At 37.9% G+C, this 23,498-nt stretch overlaps 1 protein-coding gene across 5 annotated transcripts in view; it reads left to right on the top strand.

Moving 5' to 3' along the window:
• Window positions 1-23,498, top strand: part of DMXL2 (Dmx like 2) — a 172,649-nt gene that overhangs the window by 124,289 nt on the left and 24,862 nt on the right. For 3 of the 5 annotated variants that reach the window (XM_050797904.1, XM_050797902.1, XM_050797906.1), the window contains exons 21-28: window positions 1,325-1,422; window positions 1,835-2,000; window positions 9,894-10,158; window positions 14,498-15,579; window positions 15,985-16,176; window positions 17,796-17,872; window positions 19,424-19,554; window positions 21,875-22,123. In XM_050797904.1, the coding sequence (XP_050653861.1) occupies window positions 1,325-1,422; window positions 1,835-2,000; window positions 9,894-10,158; window positions 14,498-15,579; window positions 15,985-16,176; window positions 17,796-17,872; window positions 19,424-19,554; window positions 21,875-22,123 (2,260 nt within the window). The remainder of the gene's footprint in view (window positions 1-1,324; window positions 1,423-1,834; window positions 2,001-9,893; window positions 10,159-14,497; window positions 15,580-15,984; window positions 16,177-17,795; window positions 17,873-19,423; window positions 19,555-21,874; window positions 22,124-23,498) is intronic. The other 2 variants (XM_050797905.1, XM_050797903.1) reach the window with 1 other exon arrangement.

Genomic DNA, 23,498 nt, shown 5'->3' with positions numbered 1-23,498 from the left:
AATTGTTTCAGATTTATCCCACAAAGATTTTACTTCTTGTCAACATGTGTCTTGTCATTATAATTATCTGTGATAATACACATATGATTTATTTCCACAAGTAATTTATTTCTTAAAATTAAATCAAAGGGATATGTACATTTTCTGCCTTGAAATGTGTATTATAAATCAGCTGAATACAAATAAAATTCTTCTAAAACTGATGGAGCATATTGAAGCACTAAGTTAAATGATAAGGGGCAGAGAACACAATTAAAAGGGGGAAGGGAAAAGAGTATTGAGAGTAAAATGTTTTCTTTTTTTCCTTTCTTTTTTTTTTTTTTTGAGATGGAGTCTCACTCTGTCACCCAGGCTGAAGTGCAGTGGCGTAATCTTGGCTCACTGCAACCTCTTCCTCCCGGGTTGAAGCAATTCTCCCACCCAGCCTCCGAGTAGCTGGGACTACAGGTGTGCGCCACCACGCCTGGCTAATTTTTGTATTAGTAGAGACGGGGTTTCACCACGTTGGCCAGACTTCCCTCGAACTCCTGACCTCAAGTGATCTGCCTGTCTCGGCCTCCCAAAATGCTGGGATTACAGGCATGAACCACTGCGCCCGACCCAAGAGTAAAGCATTTTCGTGATGTAATTTAGGTGTCTTTTCCCTTTTTCCCATACCTTAGTATTATAGCTTCCTGCTTTGCCATCAATGTGAGCTAATTAATAAAATGTCCACTGTTTTTTTGTCAGTATGCCTTTCAGCTTAATGATTTGCAGAGGCTGTATCTCAGCATCCTGGAAAAATCAGATATGGCCTATATGCTCTTATGTTTAAGACAGTATGATTACATACAGTATAACGTTGAATTTTCAAGAAAAAACTCACATCTATTGAATATTCTGCCTTCTTTATTGCTTTCTATGTTAGTTTCAGTTCTACGTGGGTTCTATTCCCTTTTCTAACCCTTACTGTGTGACTGTAGGCAATTCACTTAACCTTTCTGTCTCAGTCACTTCATCTGTAAAATGGGAATAATGATAGAACCTCATGGTTTGTAGTGATGCAATAAGATAACAAAAGGTGCATAGACTCGTGCCCAGTACATGGTAAATAGTCAATAAGTGCTGGCTGTAATTATGATTTTTACCATAATTACTGGCTTGCAAATGATTATCTCTAGGAGCGTGTATTAATATTATAACCTACTGAAGATTGTGAAACAGAACCAACTTTTTCTGTCTCTACAGTTTCTATCAGCCATGGAAGTAGCAGGGAAACATTGTTGATTAATTGATTGTAATTCTTTTGTCAAATTATTAATTTAATATTTAATTTATCATTTAGGTTGCCAAAGCTTCTTTTCAAAGGAACAATGATGCCTTAGATGCTGCACTATTCTACCTTTCAATGAAGAAGAAAGCAATAGTGTGGGGTCTGTTTAGGTAAGTTGCCTTGACACTTAATGTGATTCAACAGAATGAAGATTGTGCTGTGAGTAAGAAACCTAATGCTTTTGAAAATAATTAGGTGTATGAGCTTCATCAAATCAACTTCTATGCGACTTGGTTCCTTTAGCTGAAAAAAAGGGTAAAATATATTTTCAGCTTAATCTAAGGGGTGGGATGTTTTAAAAGTTGATAAAAGCACTTTGCAAAGTAAAAAATGCTTTCGTTTCCTAGTTATGTATACATAAGGCATTGACATTCCTTATTAGACGAAGTAAAGAGATGCTTGATAACAAATGCCTGTTCTTCTTTTAGATTTATGTTTGAGGTTTTTATTTTATATTTTTATACATTTTGTAGAACATTTTAAATTTGGTTTAACCACTTTATGTTTCTGCTTGGTTCCCAGGTCACAGCATGATGAAAAAATGACAACATTTTTCAGCCACAACTTTAATGAAGATAGATGGCGAAAAGCTGCTTTGAAAAATGCTTTTTCCTTACTTGGAAAACAACGCTTTGAACAATCCGCTGCTTTTTTCTTGCTAGCGGGTTCGTTGAAAGATGCCATAGAGGTATAAATAAGAAAACACACTATATAATACTTGTAAAAGATTGAAAACCTGAGAAGGTTGTAGAGGAGATCGTAACTTTTTGTCATATGTTTGTAAGGACACAGAATAACTACAAAGGTTGCTGTACTTAAAATAGTGGCCCTGTGGTAAAGGAAAATATGAATAAATTCAAGGGAGAAACAAATGAAAAATTTCAGGTTGGGCATGGTGGCTCTTGCCTGTAATCCCAGCTCTTTGGGAGGCCGAGGAGGGTGGATCACCTGAGGTCAGGAGTTCAAGACCAGCCTGGCCAACATGGCAAAACTCTGTCTCCACTAAAAATACAAAAATTATCCAGGTGTGGTGGCACACACCTATAGTCCCAGCTACTTGGGAGGCTGAGGCAAGAGAATCACTTGAACCTGAGAGGCGGAGGTTGCAGTGAGGTGAGATCGCGACACTGTACTCCAGCCTGGGTGACAGAGTGAGACTCCATCTCAAAAAGAAAAAAAGAAAAATTTCATATATGGCACATTGCATTTCAAGACTATGTGTAAAATGTATGAAAAAAATGCTGAAAAACAGTTTATGAATGTCGTCTTCCCGACCACTTGTGATTCTGAACTATTTAAAGTATGTAGGTCACAACCTCCTTATTCTGTGCAGAAAGGCAGATACATTAAGCTGTTCTCTTTTTGTTAATGAAATTCATAAATAAGGAACTGAAACTGCAATTTGTACTGTTTTATAATATTTTATAATATTAGAATATTAAAAATGATGTGAGGAGGTAAAACTTCCCATTTTTTGATATGTAATCCTAGCAGCTGATTATGAGAGTAATTACAAATATTTCTGTTTACTTCTGGTATCTTCCTCTTAGATTACTTACTATCATGTACAATATGAACAGGTAAAGGGCAAATACAATTGGAAATAATACATGATAGAAAAATATTCAATTAAGTGAAAGTACTTTAGTATTTAAATTTAGAATTAGTCGGTTTTTTTTGTTTTTTTTTTTTTACAATTATCCCAGGCATATGAGTTGCTTTTTTTAAATAATAAATACTTAAGATTTTTTCTTTAAAATAGAACATTGTTTTATTTTTTATACTCGGTTTTGCTGTTGATAATTCTGATGTAATTGTTCATCCTTGTTTCCCCATAGGTTATTTTCTTTCTTTTTTTTTTTTTTATTGTACTTTAAGTTCTAGGGTACATGTGCACAACATGCAGGTTTGTTACATATGTTTACATGTGCCATGTTGGTGTGCTGCACCCATTAACTCATCATTTACATTAGGTGTATCTCCTAATGCTATCCCTCCCCCTCCCTCCTCCCCACAATAGGACCCGGTGTGTGATGATCCCCTTCCTGTGTCCAAGTAATCTCATTGTTCAATTCCCACCTATGAGTGAGAACATGCAGTATTTGGTTTTCTGTTCTTGTGATAGTTTGCTGAGAATGATGGTTTCCAGCTGCATCCATGTCCCTACAAAGGACACAAACTCATCCTTTTTTATGGCTGCATAGTATTCCATGGTGTATATGTGCCACATTTTCTTAATCCAGTCTGTAACTGATGGACATTTGGGTTGATTCCAAGTCTTTGCTATTGTGAATAGTGCCACAATAAACATACGTGTACATGTGTCTTTATAGCAGCATGACTTATAATCCTTTGGCTATATCCCCAGTAATGGGATGGCTGGGTCAAATGGTATTTCTAGTTCTAGATCCTTGAGGAATCGCCACACTGTTTTCCACAATGGTTGAACTAGTTTACAATCCCACCAACAGTGTAAAAGTGTTCCTATTTCTCCACATCCTCTCCAGCACCTGTTGTTTCCTGACTTTTTAACGATTGCCATTCTAACTGGTGTGAGATGGTATCTCATTGTGGTTTTGATTTGCATTTCTGTGATGGCCAGTGATGATGAGCATTTTTTCATGTGTCTGTAGGCTGTCTGAATGTCTTCTTTTGAGAAGTGTCTGTTCATATCCTTTGCCCACTTTTTGATGGGGTTGTTTGTTTTTTTTCTTGTAAATTTGATTGAGTTCTTTATGGGTTCTGGATATTAGCCCTTTGTCAGACGAGTAGATTGCAAAAATTTTCTCCCATTCTGTAGGTTGCCTGTTCACTCTGATGGTAGTTTCTTTTGCTGTGCAGAAGCTCTTTAGTTTAATTAGATCCCATTTGTCAATTTTGACTTTTGTTGCTGTTGCTTTTGATGCTTTAGACATGAAGTCCTTGCCCATGCCTATGTCCTGAATGGTATTACCTAGGTTTTCTTCTAGGGTTTTTATGGTTTTAGGTCTAACATTTAAGTCTCTAATCCATCTTGAATTAATTTTCGTATAAGGAGTAAGGAAAGGATCCAGTTTCAGCTTTCTACTTATGGCTAGCCAATTTTCCCAGCACCATTTGTTAAATAGGGAATCCTTTCCCCATTTCTTGTTTTTGTCAGGTTTGTTAAAGATCAGATGGTTGTAGATGTGTGGTATTATTTCTGAAGGCTCTGTTCTGTTCCATTGGTCTGTATCTCTGTTTTGGTACCAGTACCATGCTGTTTTGGTTACTGTAGCCTTATAGTATAGTTTGAAGTCAGGTAGCGTGATGCCTCCAGCTTTGTTCTTTTGGCTTAGGATTGTCTTGGCAATGCAGGGTCTTTTTTGGTTCCATATGAACTTTAAAGCATTTTTTTCCAATTCTGTGAAGAAAGTCATTGGTAGCTTAATGGGGATGGCATTGAATCTATAAATTACCTTGGGCAGTATGGCCATTTTCACAATATTGATTCTTCCTATCCATGAGCATGGTATGTTCTTCCATTTGTTTGTGTCCTCTTTTATTTCATTGAGCGGTGGTTTGTAGTTCTCCTTGAAGAGGTCCTTTACATCCCTTGTAAGTTGAATTCCTAGGTATTTTATTCTCTCTGAAGCAATTGTGAATGGGAGTTCATTCATGATTTGGCTCTCTATTTGTCTGTTACTGGTGTATAAGAATGCTTCTGATTTTTGCACATTGATTTTGTATCCTGAGACTTTGCTGAAGTTGCTTATCAGCTTAAGGAGATTTTGGGCTGAGACAATGGGGTTTTCTAAATATACAATCATGTCATCTGCAAACAGGGACAATTTGACTTCTTCTTTTCCTAACTGAATACCCTTGATTTCTTTCTCTTGCCTGATTGCCCTAGCCAGAACCTCCAACACTATGTTGAATAGGAGTGGTGAGAGAGGGCATCCCTGTCTTGTGCCAGTTTTCAACGGGAATGCTTCCAGTTTTTGCCCATTCAGTATGATGTTGGCTGTGGGTTTGTCATAAATAGCTCTTATTATTTTGAGATACGTTCCATCAATACCGAATTTATTGAGAGTTTTTAGCATGAAGGGATGTTGAATATTGTCAAAGGCCTTTTCTGCATCTATTGAGATAATCATGTGGTTTTTGTCTTTGGTTCTGTTTATATGCTGGATTACGTTTATTGATTGGCGTATGTTGAACCAGCCTTGCATCCCAGGGATGAAGCCCACTTGATTATGGTGGATAAGCTTTTTGATGTGCTACTGGATTCGGTTTGCCAGTATTTTATTGAGTATTTTTGCATTGATATTCATCAGGGATATTGGTCTAAAATTCTCTTTTTTTGTTGTATCTCTGTCAGGCTTTGGTATCAGAATGATGTTGGCCTCGTAAAATGAGATAGGGAGGATTCCCTCTTTTTCTGTTGATTGGAATAGTTTCAGAAGGAATGGTACCAGCTCCTCCTTGTAACTCTGGTAGAATTCAGCTGTGAATCTGTCTGGTCCTGGACTTTTTTTGGTTGGTAGGCTATTAATTATTGCCTCAATTTCAGAGCCTGCTATTGGTCTATTCAGGGATTCAACTTCTTCCTGGTTTAGTCTTGGGAGAGTGTAAATGTCCAGGAAATTATCCATTTCTTCTAGGTTTTCTAGTTTATTTGCATAGGGGTGTTTATAGTATTCTCTGATGGTAGTTTGTATTTCTGTGGGGTCAGTGGTGATATCCCCTTTATCATTTTTTATTGCATCTATTTGATTCTTCTCTCTTTTCTTCTTTATTAGTCTTGCTAGCGGTCTATCAATTTTGTTGATCTTTTCAAAAAACCAGCTCCTGGATTCACTGATATTTTTGGAGGGATTTTTGTGTCTCTATCTCCTTCAGTTCTGCTCTGATCTTAGTTATTTCTTGCCTTCTGCTAGCTTTTGAATGTGTTTGCTCTTGCTTCTCTAATTCTTTTAATTGTGATGCTAAGGTGTCAATTTTAGTTCTTTCCTGCTTTCTCTTGTGGGCATTTAGTGCTATAAATTTAACTCTACACACTGCTTTAAATGTGTCCCAGAGATTCTGGTATGTTGTATCTTTGTTCTCATTGGTTTCAAAGAACATCTTTACTTCTGCCTTCATTTCGTTATGTACCCAGTAGTCATTCAGGAGCAGGTTGTTCAGTTTCCATGTAGTTGAGTGGTTTTGATTGAGTTTCTTAGTCCTGAGTTCTAGTTTGATTGCACTGTGGTCTGAGAGACAGTTTGTTATAATTTCTGTTGTTTTACATTTGCTGAGGAGTGCTTTATTTCCAACTATGTGGTTAATTTTGGAATAAGTGTGATGTGGTGCTGAGAAGAATGTATGTTATGTTGATTTGGTATGGAGAGTTCTGTAGATGTCTATTAGGTCCGCTTGGTGCAGAGTTGAGTTCAATTCCTGGATATCCTTGTTACCTTTCTGTCTTGTTGATCTGTCTAATGTTGACAGTGTGGTGTTAAAGTCTCCCATTATTATTGTATGGGAGTCTAAATCTCTTTGTAAGTCTCTAAGGACTTGGTTTATGAATCTGGGTCCTCCTGTATTGGGTGCATATATATTTAGGATAGTTAGCTCTTCCTGATGAATTGATCCCTTTACCATTATGTAATGGCCTTCTTTGTCTCCTTTGATCTTTGGTGGTTTAAAGTCTGTTTTATCAGAGACTAGGATTACCACCCCTGCTTTTTTTGTTTTCCATTTGCTTGGTAGATCTTCCTCCATCCCTTTATTTTGAGCCTGTGTGTGTCTCTGCATGTGAGATCGGTCTCCTGAATACAGCATACTGATAGGTCTTGACTCTTTATCCAGTTTGCCCATCTGTGTCTTTTATTTGGACCATTTAGTCCATTTACATTTAGGGTTAATATTGTTATGTATGAACTTGATCCTGTCATTATGATATTAGCTGGTTATTTTGGTCGCTAGTTGATGCAGTTTCTTCCTAGCATCGATGGACTTTACATTTTGACATGTTTTTGCAATGGCTGGTACCTGTTGTTCCTTTCCATGTTTAGTGCTTCCTTCAAGGATCCCTTGTAGGGCAGGCCTAGTGGTGACAAAATCTCTAAGCATTTGCTTGTCTGTAAAGGATTTTATTTCTCCTTCACTTGTGAAACTTAGTTTGACTGGATATGAAATTCTGGGTTGAAAATTCTTTTCTTTAAGAATGTTGAATATTGGCCCCCACTCTCTTCTGGCTTGGAGAGTTTCTGCTGAGAGTCTGCTGTTAGTCTGATGGGCTTCCCTTTGTGTGTAACCCGACCTTTCTCTCTGGCTGCCCTTAACATTTTTTCCTCCATTTCAACTTTGGTGAATCTGACAATTATGTGTCTTGGAGTTGCTCTTCTCGAGGAGTATCTTTGTGGCATTCTCTGTATTTCCTGAATTTGAATGTTGGTCTGCCTTACTAGGTTGGGGAAGTTCTCCTGGATGATATCCTGCAGAGTGTTTTCCAACTCGGTTCCATTTTCTCCGTCACTTTCAGGTACACCAATCAGACGTAGATTTGGTCTTTTCACATAATCCCATATTTCTTGGAGGCTTTGTTCATTTATTTTTACTCTTTTTTTCTCTATACTTCTCTTCTCGCTTCATTTCATTCATTTGATCTTCAATTGCTGATACTCTTTCTTCCAGTTGATTGAGTTGGTTACTGAAGCTTGTGCATTTGTCACGTAGTTCTTGTGTTATGGTTTTCATCTCTATCAGTTCTTTTAAGGGCTCCTCTGCATTGATTATTCTAGTTATCCATTCATCCATTCTTTTTTCAACGTTTTTAGTTTCTTTGCGCTGGTTATGTAGTTCCTCCTTTAGCTCTGAGAAGTTTGATCAGTTGAAGCCTTCTTCTCTCAACTCGTCAAAGTCATTCTCCGTCCAGCTTTGTTCCCTTGCTGGCGATGAGCTGCGTTCCTTTGGAGGGGGAGATGTGCTCTGATTTTTTGAATTTCCAGCTTTTCTGCACTGCTTTTCCCCCATCTTTGTGGTTTTATCTGCCTTTGGTCTTTGATGATAGTGATGTACTGATGGGGTTTTGGTGGGGTGTCCTTTCTGTTTGTTAGTTTTCCTTCTAACAGGACCCTCAGCGGTAGGTCTGTCGGAGTTTGCTTGAGGCTCACTCCAGACCCTGTTTGCCTGGGTATCAGCAGCGGAGGCTGCAGAAGATAGAATATTGCTGAACAGCAAGTGTTGCTGTCTGATTCTTGTTCTGGAAGCTTCATCTCAGGGGTGTACCCCACCGTGTGAGGTGTGAGTTGTCAGTCTGCACCTAGTGGGGGATGTCTCCCAGTTAGGCTACTCGGGGGTCAGGGACCCACTTGAGCAGGCAGTCTGTCCGTTTCCAGATCTCAGCCTCCGTGCTGGGAGATCCACTGCTGTCTTCAAAGCTGTCAGACAGGGGCATTTACCTCTGCGGAGGTTTATGCTGCTTTTTGTTTAGCTATGCCCTGTCCCCAGAGGAGGAATCTACAGAGGCAGGCCAGCCTCCTTGAGCTGTGGTCGGCTCCACCCAATTCGAGCTTCCTGGAGACTTTGTTTACCTACTTAAGCCTCAGCAATGGCAGGCGCCCCTCCCCTAGCCTTGCTGCCACCTTGCAGTTAGATCTCAGACTGCTGTGCTAGCAATGAGAGAGGCTCTGTGGGCATGGGACCCTCTGGGCCAGGTGTGGGATATAATCTCCTGGTGTGCCGTTTGCTAAGACCCTTGGTAAAGCGCAGTATTAGGGTGGGAATTACCTGATTTTCCAGGTGTTGTGTGTCTCAGTTTCCTTTGGCTAGGAAAAGGAGTTCCCTTCCCGCTTGTGCTTCCCACGTGAGGTGATGCCTCACCCTGCTTCAGCTCTCTCTGGTCGGGCTGCACCCACAGACCAGCGCCAACTGTCCCACATGCCCCAGTGAGATGAACCCGGTACCTCAGTTGAAAATGCAGAAATCACCCGTCTTCTGTGTTACTCATGCTGGGAGCTGGAGGCTGGAGCTGTTCCTATTCGGCCATCTTGGGCGCCGATTATCAGTACTTAAGATTTTAAAATTGGAAGGTTAGCTTAGAAGATATTCAAGCAAAGACAAGTGTTGACTGAGAGATGCTCATATTGCCTGAATGACCTCAAATGCTCAGAACTGGTAGTTGCATTAGCATATAGGCTCCCAGAGACTATGAATAGAACATGTGGCTTTATTTCATAAGTTATTTACTATTTAAATATGAGGCAGATAGTAATACTTATGTTTATGCAGAAATATATTTCGAAATTAAGAGGAAGTGGTATATAAATTCTAGTGTCATATGTAGTATTTACTTTAAAAATGAATGTTATTTAAATTGATCTAAGTCTGAGATGATATTAATATACTTTGTTTCATGCTTATTTTATAAATGATCTGTCTAGTTTGGAAGCTACTAAGTTCCAACCTGTTACTCTTTTTGCTATTCCTTAATCTCCTATCAATCATTTAACTACCCTTCACTGTCTCTTCCCCCACCATGAGAATATAAATGGTAGATAATTTCAGGGTATTGATGGGATATTTCGTCTCTCTAATTATCATTAAATAAGATAAGTATTAAAATTTAAATTTGCAGGTATGTCTTGAAAAAATGGAAGATATTCAGCTAGCCATGGTTATTGCCCGTTTATATGAATCTGAATTTGAGACTTCATCCACTTATATATCCATCCTAAATCAGAAGATTTTGGGTTGCCAAAAGGATGGCTCAGGATTCAGTTGCAAAAGATTACATCCTGATCCTTTCCTGCGTAGTCTTGCCTATTGGGTAATGAAAGATTACACCCGAGCCTTGGACACATTACTGGAACAAACACCAAAGGAGGATGATGAACATCAAGGTAGGACATTTTGTGGATTTCTTTTTTTTGTTTTTTAAAGGAAGAGACACTTTCTGAACTAATGTTCACTTAGATTAAGAAAAATCATTACCAGATTTGCTTTTCAACTTTGAGAATTTATTATTAAAATTTCTTGTGTGGCTAAAGGATGAGATAGGATTACCATCCTATTCTAATTACATATATATTTAACAAGCATACAAAAACTTTATGCCTCTGTGGTAAATTTTCTTGTTTCCTTGTTGTCCTAAATAATTTAGATATTACAAGCACTTAAGGATATTTATCAGCATTGTTTGCAATAATTTGAAAGGAATGGAACATTTTAAGTTTTTGTCAGTAGAATAGTTAAATACATTTTAATATATCCACATATAGAATCAGTGTGTCATTAAAAATTGAGGTAGATAGATGTGTTAATACGTGCTGTATTTTTAAGTGAAAAAAGTAAGATGCACAGCAGTGTGGTTCTTGTTGCATTTGACATATATATGTTGTACACACATGCACCTGAATGTGCACACATGTTGTGTCTGCCTCCTCCATTTCCTTTGGTTGTTTCCTGAAACAAATCATAAGAAATGAAATACTGGTCATTGGTCACTGACTGCCTTTTGGGAATAAAAATGAGGAGATCCTTGTCTTTGACATTTGACAACTTGACCATGTGCCTTGGAGAGGATCTTTTTAGGTTGAATCTATCTGGGATTATTTGAGCACCCTGGACCTAGATGCCTGTCTCTTTCCCAAGACTTGGGAATTTTGGGCTGTTACTTTATTTAGTATGTTTTCCTCACCTTTTCCTTTTTCTTCTTCTGGAATGCCCATAATATGAATATTTGTTTACTTAATGGTGTCCCATAAATCCTTTAGGCGTTCTTCATTATTTTTTTTCCTGTTCCTCCTCATCCTCCTCCTTCCTTCTTCTTCTTTTTTTTTTTTGGTCTGCCTGAGTTATTTCAAAAGACCTATCTTCAAGTTCAGAAATTCTTTCTTCTGCTTGGTCTAGTCTGTTGTTGAAGCTCTTGATTTTATTTTTTTATTTCATTCATTGAATTTTTTATCTCTAGTATTTCTGTTTGGTTCTTTTGTATGATACCTTTCTTTTTGGTGAATTTCAAATTCACATCATGAATTCTTTTCCTGATTTCTTTTAGTTGTATATCTGTATTCTTTTGTATCTGAATGAGTTGCCTTAAGACTATGATTTCCTTAATTATTTTTCTGGCATTTCATATGTTTCCTTATGACTGGAGTCTATTACTGGAGAATTAGTATTTTCCTTTCCATTTTTTTCTTTTGTGTCATAGTTCCTTGCTTTCTCATGGTTGGTGTGTTTCTACATTGATCCTATGCATCTGGTGGAAAAAGTTGCCTCTTCTAATTTTATGGAGTAGGGTTTATAGGGAAAGACTTGTTATTATGAATAGGTCCTCAGGTGTTGGTGTGGTGGAGTGCATTGGTTACATGGATACAGTAGTGTACTCTCCATGTAGCTTCTTCAGCTGTAATCCACATTAGTGGCATTTGCAATCCTCTCAGTTGCCTAGGCTGAGTTTGCAGTGATGGTCATGTAGCTTTGCCAGAATGGGCTTGTTGGACAGTTTGTCAGGTCAGGGTGCATATGTGCACACAATGGGTCAGTCAGCTTAGGGTCTGGTTGGCTGGGATTGGGGCCACAGGTCTGTTACTCTGGCCAGGAGTGTGGGTACATGGTCACTTGGCCAGCCTGGAGGTGTGCCTGCCAGAAGCAGCCTGCAGGTCTGTTTCTCAGGCCTCATATGTGGGCTCATGGCTACTCAGCTGGCCTGGGGTTTTGTCTCCTGGGGGTGGGGACAAGGCTGTTTCTCAGGCCCATGACATGATTGCATGGCTGCTCAGCTGGCCTGGGGGTGTTTCTGCAGGGTGTTGCCCATGGGTTATTTGTATACCTGTGATGCAGGTGCAGGGCTGCTCAGCTGTTCTGGGACTATGTTGGCTGGGGTGGCAGTCAGGCTGCTCCTCAGGCCTGAGGTGTGGGCATAAGGCTGCTCAGCTGGCATGGGGGCATTTCTGCTACGGGCCTATGGTGCTGTTTCTCCGGTCTGAGGCTGGTGCAAGGCTGTTCAACTGGCTAAGGGGTGTGCACACTGTGGGCAGCCTGCAGGACTGTTTGACCAGGCTGGGATGTGTCCACCAGGGATAGCCCACAGGGCCGTGGAAATGGGCTCTTGGCTGCTTGGCTGGCCTGGTGGTGTGCTGCCAGGGGCGGCCTGAAGGACTATTTCTTGGGCTTTGATTGCAGGCACGGGGCCTTTGGCAGGCCAGAACTCTGAGTTCAGGGAGCAGGGGTGCTGCAGGCTGTTTCTGAGGTCCTGAGTGTGGGCATGTAGCTTCTTTGCTGGCCCAGGGGCATATCAGCTGCTCATAGGCTTGGGGACGTCTCTCATTTGGGGGAGCGTATGTATGTAGTGGTTCACCCTGGGCAAGACTGCCAGATTTTTTCTCTGACTAAAAGCGTGATGGTAGGGGTTGATTTCCCTGCCATGCAGGACCAAAGTCATAGCCAATCGTGGACCTAGGCTCTGCATAGCTGGGATTGTAGCATTCAGCTATCCATGTGGGCTTGGAATGAAGATGGGGCCCCAGTGTTGGACAGGTACAGTGACTCCTGGCCCCCAGAGCAGTGCGCATGCCAGAGGTGACTGGTCTCAAGATAGTACTTTGCTGCAGCAGCTTGGCTTACTGGCAGTAGGTGGAGGGCACACACCTTATGCTCCTAATCTGGGGCAATGCAGTTGCATGAATTTCTGACATCTCTCCAAACTGGACACAAGGTTTGCAAGTACTGTGGGATTCTTCTGTTGTAAGGACTGTAGATGTTTGTGGTGGCCATGAGGGCTAGTGGGGATCTTCTGTTTACCTTTTCCCCTCTGCAATGAGAAGTTCTTCCTGACTGTGGGCAGATCCAGTCTGGGTAGGGGAGATAGGGCTGCAGAGGCTGGGTACCTCCACACTGCTGTCCTAGACTTACAGTCACCACAGGTGCATCTCCACTCCCCTGCTGCACTCTAGTGCTCTCCCTTTGACACTCCAGTCAAATCTTAGCTGTTTATTCATTGCCTTGGTCCTTTCTTTTTGGAGGATGAATGCCAGGTGTGTCTAGTCAGCCATCTTGCTGACATCATTTTCTTGGTTTGTTTTTATGGATGCTCAGATTGTTCTGTCTTTCACAAATGGAGCTTCTTCAGGTTTCTGAATTATTCTGGCATTATTTCTTGATAGTTTTCTTGCTTTCTGGTATTACAGAATGTTTCAGGCTCATCTTGTACATTTCCTGCCCCAGACCTGGAAATGACCATTCCTCCAAAGCATTCTGCTTCCTTTTAGTGGGGAATAATATTTCGAAACTATAGTCTGGGCACTGGGATCCTCATTGGTACTAATCTTGTCATAATTTCTAGACTGTTGCAATGAATGGAATTAGGAAATTTTTTTTCCTTAAGAATTCAGGAGTTTACCCTGATATTTCTCATGCACATATAGATTATAGGGTTCTTTCTTCTTAGATGTCAAGTTTGTGTCTTATAATGAAATGCTTGAATTCTCATGGCATGAATGTACTTATTTGCTATCTGTGTGCATATAAGTTTCAGAATAATAATACAGATATTTTTATAATAACATGATTCTGAGCATAATTTAAGCTTTTTTGCAGATTTTTGTGGTCTTATGGTGCATTCTGCTAAGGATGTACAGTCAAATTACTTGTTTTTAACTCACTTTTTAGATTTCATCTCTGTGTGATTATGCTACCAACTCGATAGATTGATTTGTTTAATTTTACCTTTTGTGAATTGTGGTTTAGATTTGATTTTATTTTAAAATTATGTAAAATGACATGGTGTTGAAATAAAATATATAAAACCAGTGTATTTTCAGAGGAATCTAGCTTTTTTCCTCTGTTTTGCTCTCCCCTTTTAAGGAATCAATTAAAATTTTTTTGTGTTTGTCTTCCATTTAAAAAAGATAAGCCAATATGCATGGGTGTGTATTTGTATTTCCTCTTCACTGTCTTATATAGATAAAAGGGGGTTACTACATGTACTTTCTGCATCTTCTTTTTCTTAGTGTATCCTGGACATCATTCTATAGTGATGGGAATCGCTCCATAGCATATTGGGAAATTCTTTTTATTTCAGCTGTACAGTTTTAATGATTGTATGTGCCATAGTTTAACCTATCGTAGGTTAATATTTACATGTTGTTTTTTTAAGAAATGCTGGCGTATTTTATTGTTTTGTAATGTAAATACATATTAACATAATGCTTTGTGATTTTATCTCCTTGATTTCCATAGTTATCATCAAGTCTTGTAACCCAGTGGCATTTAGTTTTTATAACTACCTTCGAACTCATCCTTTGCTCATTCGAAGAAATCTTGCCTCCCCTGAAGGAACTTTGGCAACCTTAGGTCTCAAAACTGAGAAGAACTTTGTTGATAAAATTAACCTCATAGAAAGAAAATTATTCTTTACCACTGCAAATGCTCATTTTAAAGTTGGATGCCCTGTTTTAGCCTTGGAGGTACTCTCCAAAATTCCAAAAGTAACCAAAACATCTGCCTTATCTGCAAAAAAAGATCAGCCTGACTTCATTTCTCACAAGATGGATGATGTACCTTCACAATCAAAAGCTCTGAGTGATGGCAGTGGAAGTTCTGGTATTGAATGGTCAAATGTAACTTCATCACAGTATGACTGGAGTCAGCCAGTAGTAAAAGTTGATGAGGAACCTCTTAATCTTGATTGGGGTGAAGATCACGACAGTGCCTTAGATGAAGAGGAAGAAGATGCTGTTGGTTTAGTGATGAAAAGTACAGATGCCAGGGAAAAAGATAAACAATCAGATCAGAAGGCCTCAGACCCTAACATGTTATTAACACCTCAGGAAGAGGATGGTCCTGAAGGTGATACTGAAGTTGATGTGATTGCTGAGCAACTAAAATTCAGAGCTTGTTTAAAGATCCTTATGACTGAATTAAGAACATTGGCTACAGGTTATGAAGTAGATGGAGGGAAACTCAGATTTCAACTCTACAACTGGCTTGAAAAGGAAATTGCTGCCTTGCATGAGATATGTAATCATGAATCAGTTATTAAAGAATATTCTAGTAAGACATATTCCAAAGTAGAGAGTGATCTACTGGATCAGGAAGAAATGGTAGACAAACCAGATATTGGTTCCTATGAGCGCCATCAAATAGAAAGAAGAAGATTGCAGGCCAAACGAGAGCATGCAGAAAGACGAAAGTCGTGGTTGCAGAAAAACCAAGATCTCCTGAGAGTGTTTCTCAGCTACTGTAGCCTTCATGGGGCCCAAGGTGGTGGTCTGGCTTCAGTAAGGATGGAACTCAAATTTTTGCTACAAGAATCACAACAGGTGTGAATATCACTTTTTTTCCAATCTTGTTTATTTCAATAATTTCAGTAGCTCTTGCAGTTATAGCTATAAAGCTCTTTTACTACTTTTTGCTAGTTAATCTAAATATGTTCAGCTCCTTTCTTTATAGGAGGCAGATATTTATACTCTATGTGGTCTTAGACTGAAGTTTTGATAACAAGGAATAGGCTTAAAAGCTTGAGAGTATTCTTGTGTCATATTTCTCTTTATATACCATCTACATCTAGCATAGTACCTGGTACATACTGGGTACTCAATAAATTTGTGTAAAATTAGTGATCGAACATACTCCCTTTACACAATGTTTATCACCAGTATTTCTATCAGATAATTGATGAAATTTTTTTAACTACTTTGAAAAAAATAATTCACTATCACCCACAGGAAACTACAGTAAAGCAGCTCCAGTCTCCACTACCACTGCCTACCACCCTACCTCTGCTTTCAGCAAGTATTGCGTCAACAAAAACAGTCATAGCTAATCCTGTATTGTACTTAAATAATCACATCCATGATATACTTTATACTATTGTTCAGATGAAAACACCACCTCATCCCAGTATTGAAGATGTGAAGGTAATGTAAAGTTTATGATCATTTGATATTATACACACTGAGAAGGTAAATATGTTATACCTGTCTTTTAATTTGAACTTAGAGAAAATGGTTTAATGTGCTCTTATGTGCTACCTTTCTCACTCCTGGTCAGTTCAAGACTATTTGTCCAATGAATGTAATTTAAAAGCAAGTGTTCTTACTTCTGGAAAAATTATTGTCTTCCTTTAAGACAGACAAATACTTTTGGCAATAAAACTAATTTTCTTGACAGTATTCTTGCCACTTAATATCCCTCTAGATCCTCCATTCCCCTTAAATGAACCATTAAGTTGGAAATATTTACGATTATTTGTTTACACGCCAAGATATTATGAAAATATAAGTTGGGGAGTATCTGGGAGGGAACCGTGATTGGTCACAAATGGTCCCAGAGAGAGTGTCCTTATTACTGTTTCCTTGGTGGTTGTGTTTATTGGAGGCAATAGTTAGAGGCAATCAGAGTTTCGGCAGTTACTATTGCAAACTATATTGATACCCCGTGCCAAGATCTTAAAAACTGATACAGTCCAAGAAACACTAGGGAGCTTGGCAGGATCTGGGGAGCTGATCAGACTTCCACTGTCCCAGCCTAAGTGTATTTGTGCTATGCTTTTTCCAGTTCTAGTGGCTGACGCACAATTCAGATCCCCCGTTTTCTTATTTTTTATTTGTTTTGTTTGACAAGCACATTTAATCTCTGGCGGTACATTCTTCTAAAGGCCTGGTTATAACCAATTAGGGACTTCTCATCCATAGTATGAATTAACCTATATTAGTATTTTAGCAGAGATTATTTAAAGCATTTGTTGTGTGAATAGGGACATGCAGAAAAGGCATAAAAAGCATATGAATTCGAAGTAAACATTTCTGGTTCCTAGAAATTTGGGTAAGGCTTTCAAAGAGTAATCTGTATAACATATGAAACTGTTTCTAAGGTCCCTTCAAATTTAAAGATTTTATGAGTCTGAAAATATTGATTCAGTATAGCATTTGAGGGTGTTTTTTTCTTTTTTTAATTATACGGAGAAATTTAAAACTTTCTAAATGTAAAATTCTAAGACTATCCTCAATTCATGAGTACCAAGTAAATTACTTACTTTCTGGAAAATTAGCTGTTTCACACAGTGATTGATACATTTACTAAAAAAATTTAATTCATTTTTATTGATAAGATCAAGTCTTTATTTTCAACAAGGTGAATTTCATGAGGCAAGCTTAAATAAAAGCTCTGAAAATTCTATTCTTATTTTGCTTCTGCTTTTTTTTGAATATTACTATTTAAGCTAGTAAGCTAGTTGTTAGGCTAGGACAAATCCCTGTAATACAAACATTAGCACTTTGCTCAGGGCCTGGTAAACGGCAGGCTCACAGTAAGTAAATGTTTGATTAAAATGTGTCTGAAACAATCAGCTTTGTTGTGGCATGTGTATAAAGGTGGGTGAGAGTTACTTTAGGAGATTTAAAGCAGAGTTAGTAGTCTCATCTAGGATTCAGTCTTATGATGATGCTGGGTTTCCTGGATGTTTTCTAATTTTTGAAATATTACTGTTGTGTAGAAATGTTAGTACAAAATGTAATTGTGGCTGTTTTGGTTTTAGGTGCACACACTTCATTCACTAGCAGCATCACTTTCTGCATCAATTTACCAAGCATTATGTGACAGTCATAGCTACAGGTAAAAAAAAAAATCACCCAAAATAGTATTAATACAGCAGAAACAATTAAACTGTTCCAGAGTTATATTAAGTTTCTATTTCCTAGGGACTGAAAAATCCCTAAATATGACTGCCATGATATTTTTAATAGATGAGAGAGAATCAGAAATAAAATAATTATTTTAGTTATCACCTAGTAGTCACAGAGAAATAAAGTAACAAACAGTAAATGTAAATTACCATCATTACCATCTTTTTTGTTTTGAAGAAAGAAGAGTTTACTGTCCATAATAACTTATAATATGAAATTTTCTAGTTGTTTTTCCTTAGAAACAATTTCTTTTTGTATTGGATTAGCAGCTATTTATTTAGCTAATTATCCATTGAAATAAAAATACTTTTGAAAACTGAAAAAGTACATTCCTAAAATGGAATTATTTAAATTACTTTTACCTACTCATTTACATATGATGTAAAAGTCTTTGGAAGTGATATCAATTAGAAGAAAGGGACTGAATTTTTCCTAATGTAAAATTGCCTTCATTAGTATGTACTTTGCATTTTAATGACTAGAGCAATATAAGTAGCAAGAAATTGAATCACTTGGAAAGATAACCTAGATTTAAATGAATTATGTTAATAAATGAAAAGTTTGTAATAGTAGATTCACATTAAATTGATATTAAATGTATGTCTAGCTTTCTTTCTTGTAATGGTAGCAGCCTTTTGTGGGAGCATTTGGTATCAAGTAAAGAATTATCTATCAAAATGGCCTGTACTCTGATTGTAACCTAATTAAGGCTGTGTCTAAATAACTCGAAAGATTAGAAATGTAAATAAGGAAAGAAGTTGATTTAGTTGACTGTTGTCATCTAAATGATCAAAGATAACTTGTTTGATGTCAGTCACCATTAAAATGGCACCAAATGAAAATGCAAATACATTGTTTTTAAATATGTATTTTCTAGTTGGTCAGCTATGATTTACTAGACTTAGCTTGACTTTCTGCTTTTATATTTTCCCCAGCTTCACAAAGATAGCAATTATAGAGAGGGAAGTAAATATTATTAAACAATATTTAGGGACATTTAGTTTCAGGTTTAGGTATTTCTAAAATATGATTCTCCAGGTTTTAGTTCATATTTTAATTTAGAGTTAAGCTTGCACAACTTTTGAGAAAAGAAATGCAACCCACTAGTACCCTGAAACTTTCTGCCTACTATATCCTAGTACCAACAGTAGTCTCCTTGCCTCAGACTTTGTAAAAACACAAAATAAAAATTACTGCAAATAGAAAAGATTTTAAAGTATTAAAGTGGCATCTGGAGAAAATTCTAAAGGAATAAATGTCATCTGCCCAACGTAGTAAAATTTGTTATTTTGTTTAAAAAAAAAATAAGCATTTGTAACTAATTTCAATAATTTTCTAAAATAAACTTTTTTTAGAACAGTGAATGCATTTTAAGAATTTTTGTTTCTTAAAGTAGCCATCTAAAATAGATGATGTGCATAAAGTGCAGTTTTTTATTACCTCTCTTACAATGATAAATAACTAAACCTATTTGTTTTAGCAGTCAAACAGAAGGAAATCAGTTTACAGGAATGGCTTATCAAGGACTTCTTTTAAGTGATCGTAGAAGACTAAGGACAGAAAGCATTGAAGAACACGCAACACCAAATTCATCTCCTGCTCAGTGGCCTGGTGAGAATTTAAGTGATTTAAAAAAAAAAAAATCTTCTATTTGGCAATTTCTTCTTAAAAGTCTACTGACCAGTTTCCTGCTTGTTGCTGGATTTAGTGAGTGGTTTCTTGCTTTCTTTGTTTTTTGATGATATTTTTCTGCTATGGATTAGGAACTATGAAGTACTGCAGTATTGTCTGAAGACTCAGGAAGTTAAGGCTTCATAAAACCAGCTATGTTAAGCAACGTAAAAAAGCAATGTCTTAACATCCTTCATAAGGATGGAGCACATTATCTTTCTTAGGAATTTTGAATTAGAGTCTTAGAAAATCACAGACATACCAGAGAAAATATAGTTGTTCTTGGGCGTGTAAATTTATGTATTGGGGTAGGAGTGACTGTTCTACGGTACATATATCATGCAGTCTGACAGTCCTTTTTTTCTGGTTGGCTCTCTTTCTTATTCTCTACCTCAGTTATTTCAAAACTTCTCCACTCTCTTCAGTACCTTAAGTGTATATTTCAGATTACTTTAACCATTGCCTTATAGAAACACATTGTTTTCATTTTAACCTCTTATTTCAAAATAATTTCAGACTTGCAAAAATTGCAAACATAATACTAAATTTCACCCAGATTCCTCAAATGTTAATATTTTACCATGCTTGCTTTATCATTCATTTCTTCTCTCTCACTCACTTGCGTGTATCTAAGTGTATTTTTTTTTTTTTTTAAATTGAGAGTAAGTTGCAGACCTGGTATCCTTTTCCATCTAAACATTTTAATGTGTGTTTCCTATAAATAGACATTCTCACATAATTACCAAATTTAGCATTTATGTTCTCTAATCCACAGACCTTTTTTGAATTTTGCCAGTCGTCCCACTAATGTGCTTTTTGGGGCCCATATGTAACATTTAGTTGTCATGTCTCATTAGTCTCCTCTGATATGGAGTAAAGTCTTCCTTCTTTCTCTTTCACAACTTTGACATTTTGAAGAGTACCAGCAGGTTATTTTTTTAAAGTCTCTCTCAATTTGGACATTTCTGATGTTTCCTCTTTTCCTTTCCCCCCCCCTTCCCTTTTCCCTTTTCCCTTTTCCCTTTCCCTTTCCCTTCCCCTTCCCCTTCCCCTTCCCCTTCCCCTTTCCCCTTCCCCTTCCCCTTTCCCCTTCCCCTTCCCCTTTCCCCTTTCCCCTCCCCTTCCCTCCCCTTCCCCGCCTCCCCTCCCCTTCCCTCCCCTTCCCTTCCCCGCCTCCCCTCCCCTTCCCTCCTCCCCTTCCCTCCCCCCTTCCCTCCCCTTCCCTCCCCTTCCCTCCCCTTCCCTCCCCTTCCCTCCCCTTCCTTCCCCTCCTCCCCTCCCCTCTCTCCCCTTCCCTCCCCTTTCCTTCCCCCTCTCCTTTCTCTTCCTTTCTTTCTTTCCTTTCTTTCTGTTTTTTTTTTTTTTTTGAGACAAAGTCTTGCTCTGTCTCCAGGCTGGAGTGCAGTGGTGCAATCTCAGCTCACTGCAACCTCTGGCCTCCTGGGTTCAAACAATTCTCCTGTGTCAGCCTCCTGAGTAGCTGGGACTACAGGCGCCCGCCATCACGCCCAGCTGATTATTTTGTATTTTTAGTAAAGATGGGGTTTCACCGTATTGGTCAGGCTGGTCTCGAACTCCTGACCTCAGGTGATACACCTGCCTCGGCCTCCCAAAGTGCTGGGATTACAGGGGTGAGCCACCGTGCCCAGCCCTGATTTTTTTCTTAATGTTGGATTCAAGTTACGTATTTTTGGGCAGGGATACCACAAAAAAGATGTGCCTTTCTCAGTAGGAGGTATCAAGAGGCATATGATGTCATTTGGCCCCAACTGCTATTAACTTTGATCACTTGGTAAGGTGGTTTCTGCCAAGTTTCTCCATTGTAAAGTTACTTTTTTTCCTTTGTAATTAATCAGTATCTTGTGAAGAGTTTGAGACTGTGTAAAATATTATACTTTCCCTTGCTAATTTTAGCATCTAGTGATGATGTTTGCCTGAATCATATTACTGTGGGGTTACTAGACGGTGATTTTCTACCACTATCACTCATTTTATGTATTAGTTGAACTTCTACTGTAAGAAAGAGCTTCCCCTTCTCACCTTTGGTCCTCTGCTCATTTATTATATCATTGTAGACAAATGGATGGTTTTATTTTATAGGCTCTAATCCATTCTTATCATTATTTATTTTATTGCTCAAATTATGGAAATATTTTGTAAAATATAAATGCATAATTTTGGGTAAGTTGCAAATTTGGATGTTTTTTCCTTCTGGTTCTTCATCCTTACATACTTCTTATGATTTTATATTCCCTTATAGGTGTGAGCTCACTTATTAATCTCTTGAGTTCAGCCCAAGATGAAGACCAGCCAAAACTGAACATTTTGTTATGTGAAGCTGTTGTTGCTGTTTACTTAAGTTTATTGATACATGCTCTTGCTACAAATTCCTCCAATGAATTATTTCGGCTTGCAGCCCACCCATTAAATAATCGAATGTGGGCTGCTGTTTTTGGAGGCGGTGTAAAACTTGTTGTGAAACCTCGAAGACAATCAGAAAATATTTCAGGTAAGATAAGTTTGATACCAGTAATGTATGTAAATGTTAATAATTTTGAATGTTAAAATTTTTTAATGTTTTAAGAAATTTCACTTTGAAAATAAGCGATGCTTAAAGCATAACCACTCTTGTTATGACAGCAAATAATTAAACCCTTGATATAATAAAAATATAGTTTGTTACTTTTATTTTTATAGAAATAATGTTTTTGAGGTGATAAAGCAGGACATGTTTGAAGAAGATTAAAAATAGAGGAAAGGTAAAAAGGTAAATACAGAAACAATGTTAAGGAACAAAGTCATACAAAAAGGATAGTTCCTAAGAAAATAAAATGAAAACAAAAACAAAAAGGATAGTTCTTAATTACAGAAAGAAAATTTAAATAAGTGTTCAAAATCTTTAGCGCATACCAGCATTTGGCTTCAGATTAAATGTATGGTCATGTGCAAGATAGCCATTCTGATCATACACATGGTTTCAAAATTCTATTTTATTTTTATTCTCTAAAATATGTTCCCTTAGTCTTCAATGTGATAGTATTATTCCATTTTCCTTGTGTGTTTTTTCTTCCCTCATGGACCAGAATATATTTTTCATCCCACTTTTGAAGATGGTAGGATGTGGTGAGGGTTTAGACTGATGCCACAGGAAAGATTTCTATCTTGATGCTCATATATAGAAATCATCTTAATTCATCCTTAGAAATGGACATATTACAGATGAGGAATCAGTGACACACAAGTTTAAATGACACTAACCTCTGTCTTCATTGTCTGTGATTGAGTTAAATAAATAGGTTCCTGTGTAAGTCATTGTAAGGGAGATGATCTCATCAACTCCCACTGCTTCCATTCCTCTGAATCTCTTTCTTGCTGCTTGGTTGTAGTCCACTTTAAACTTAAAAGTGTTTCCTCAAAATTGTTTATTTCTCTGCCTGAGTTTTCTGATTTTTTGTTCGTGGTAATTTATCCATCAAATCTTCCATGCTTAAAACCTGCCAGTACATATTTATATTTGCATTAATTTATTCACTTAACACCTATCAGGCAATTAACAAATGATATTTCAGGTATGATAAGAACTGTGATAAAAACGGAGGAAGTGGAAAGAGAGTGATGAGGGAATGGGAACAGACCAGTTTAGTTAAGGGGGTTGGAAGACATGTTTCTGATGAGATAGTATTTGAGCAGAGCTGTAAGGAGGTTAGGAGTCACACCATGTGGATATCTGAGACCAGAGCATTCCAGGCAGATGAATGCAAAGGTCCCGAGGTAGAATTGAGTTTGGCCTTTTCCAAGAACTACCCGGGGACCATCATGGCTCTCGTGAAGAGGGGGAGTGTGGTAGGAGATGAGAATAGAAAAGTAGCGGGAATAAGGTCCTT

Source organism: Macaca thibetana, chromosome 7 (genome assembly GCF_024542745.1).
Source record: "Macaca thibetana thibetana isolate TM-01 chromosome 7, ASM2454274v1, whole genome shotgun sequence".
Lineage (NCBI taxonomy): Eukaryota > Metazoa > Chordata > Mammalia > Primates > Cercopithecidae > Macaca > Macaca thibetana.
The sequence above is the reverse complement of the archived record's forward strand: the minus strand, read 5'-3'. Positions and strand labels throughout refer to the sequence as shown.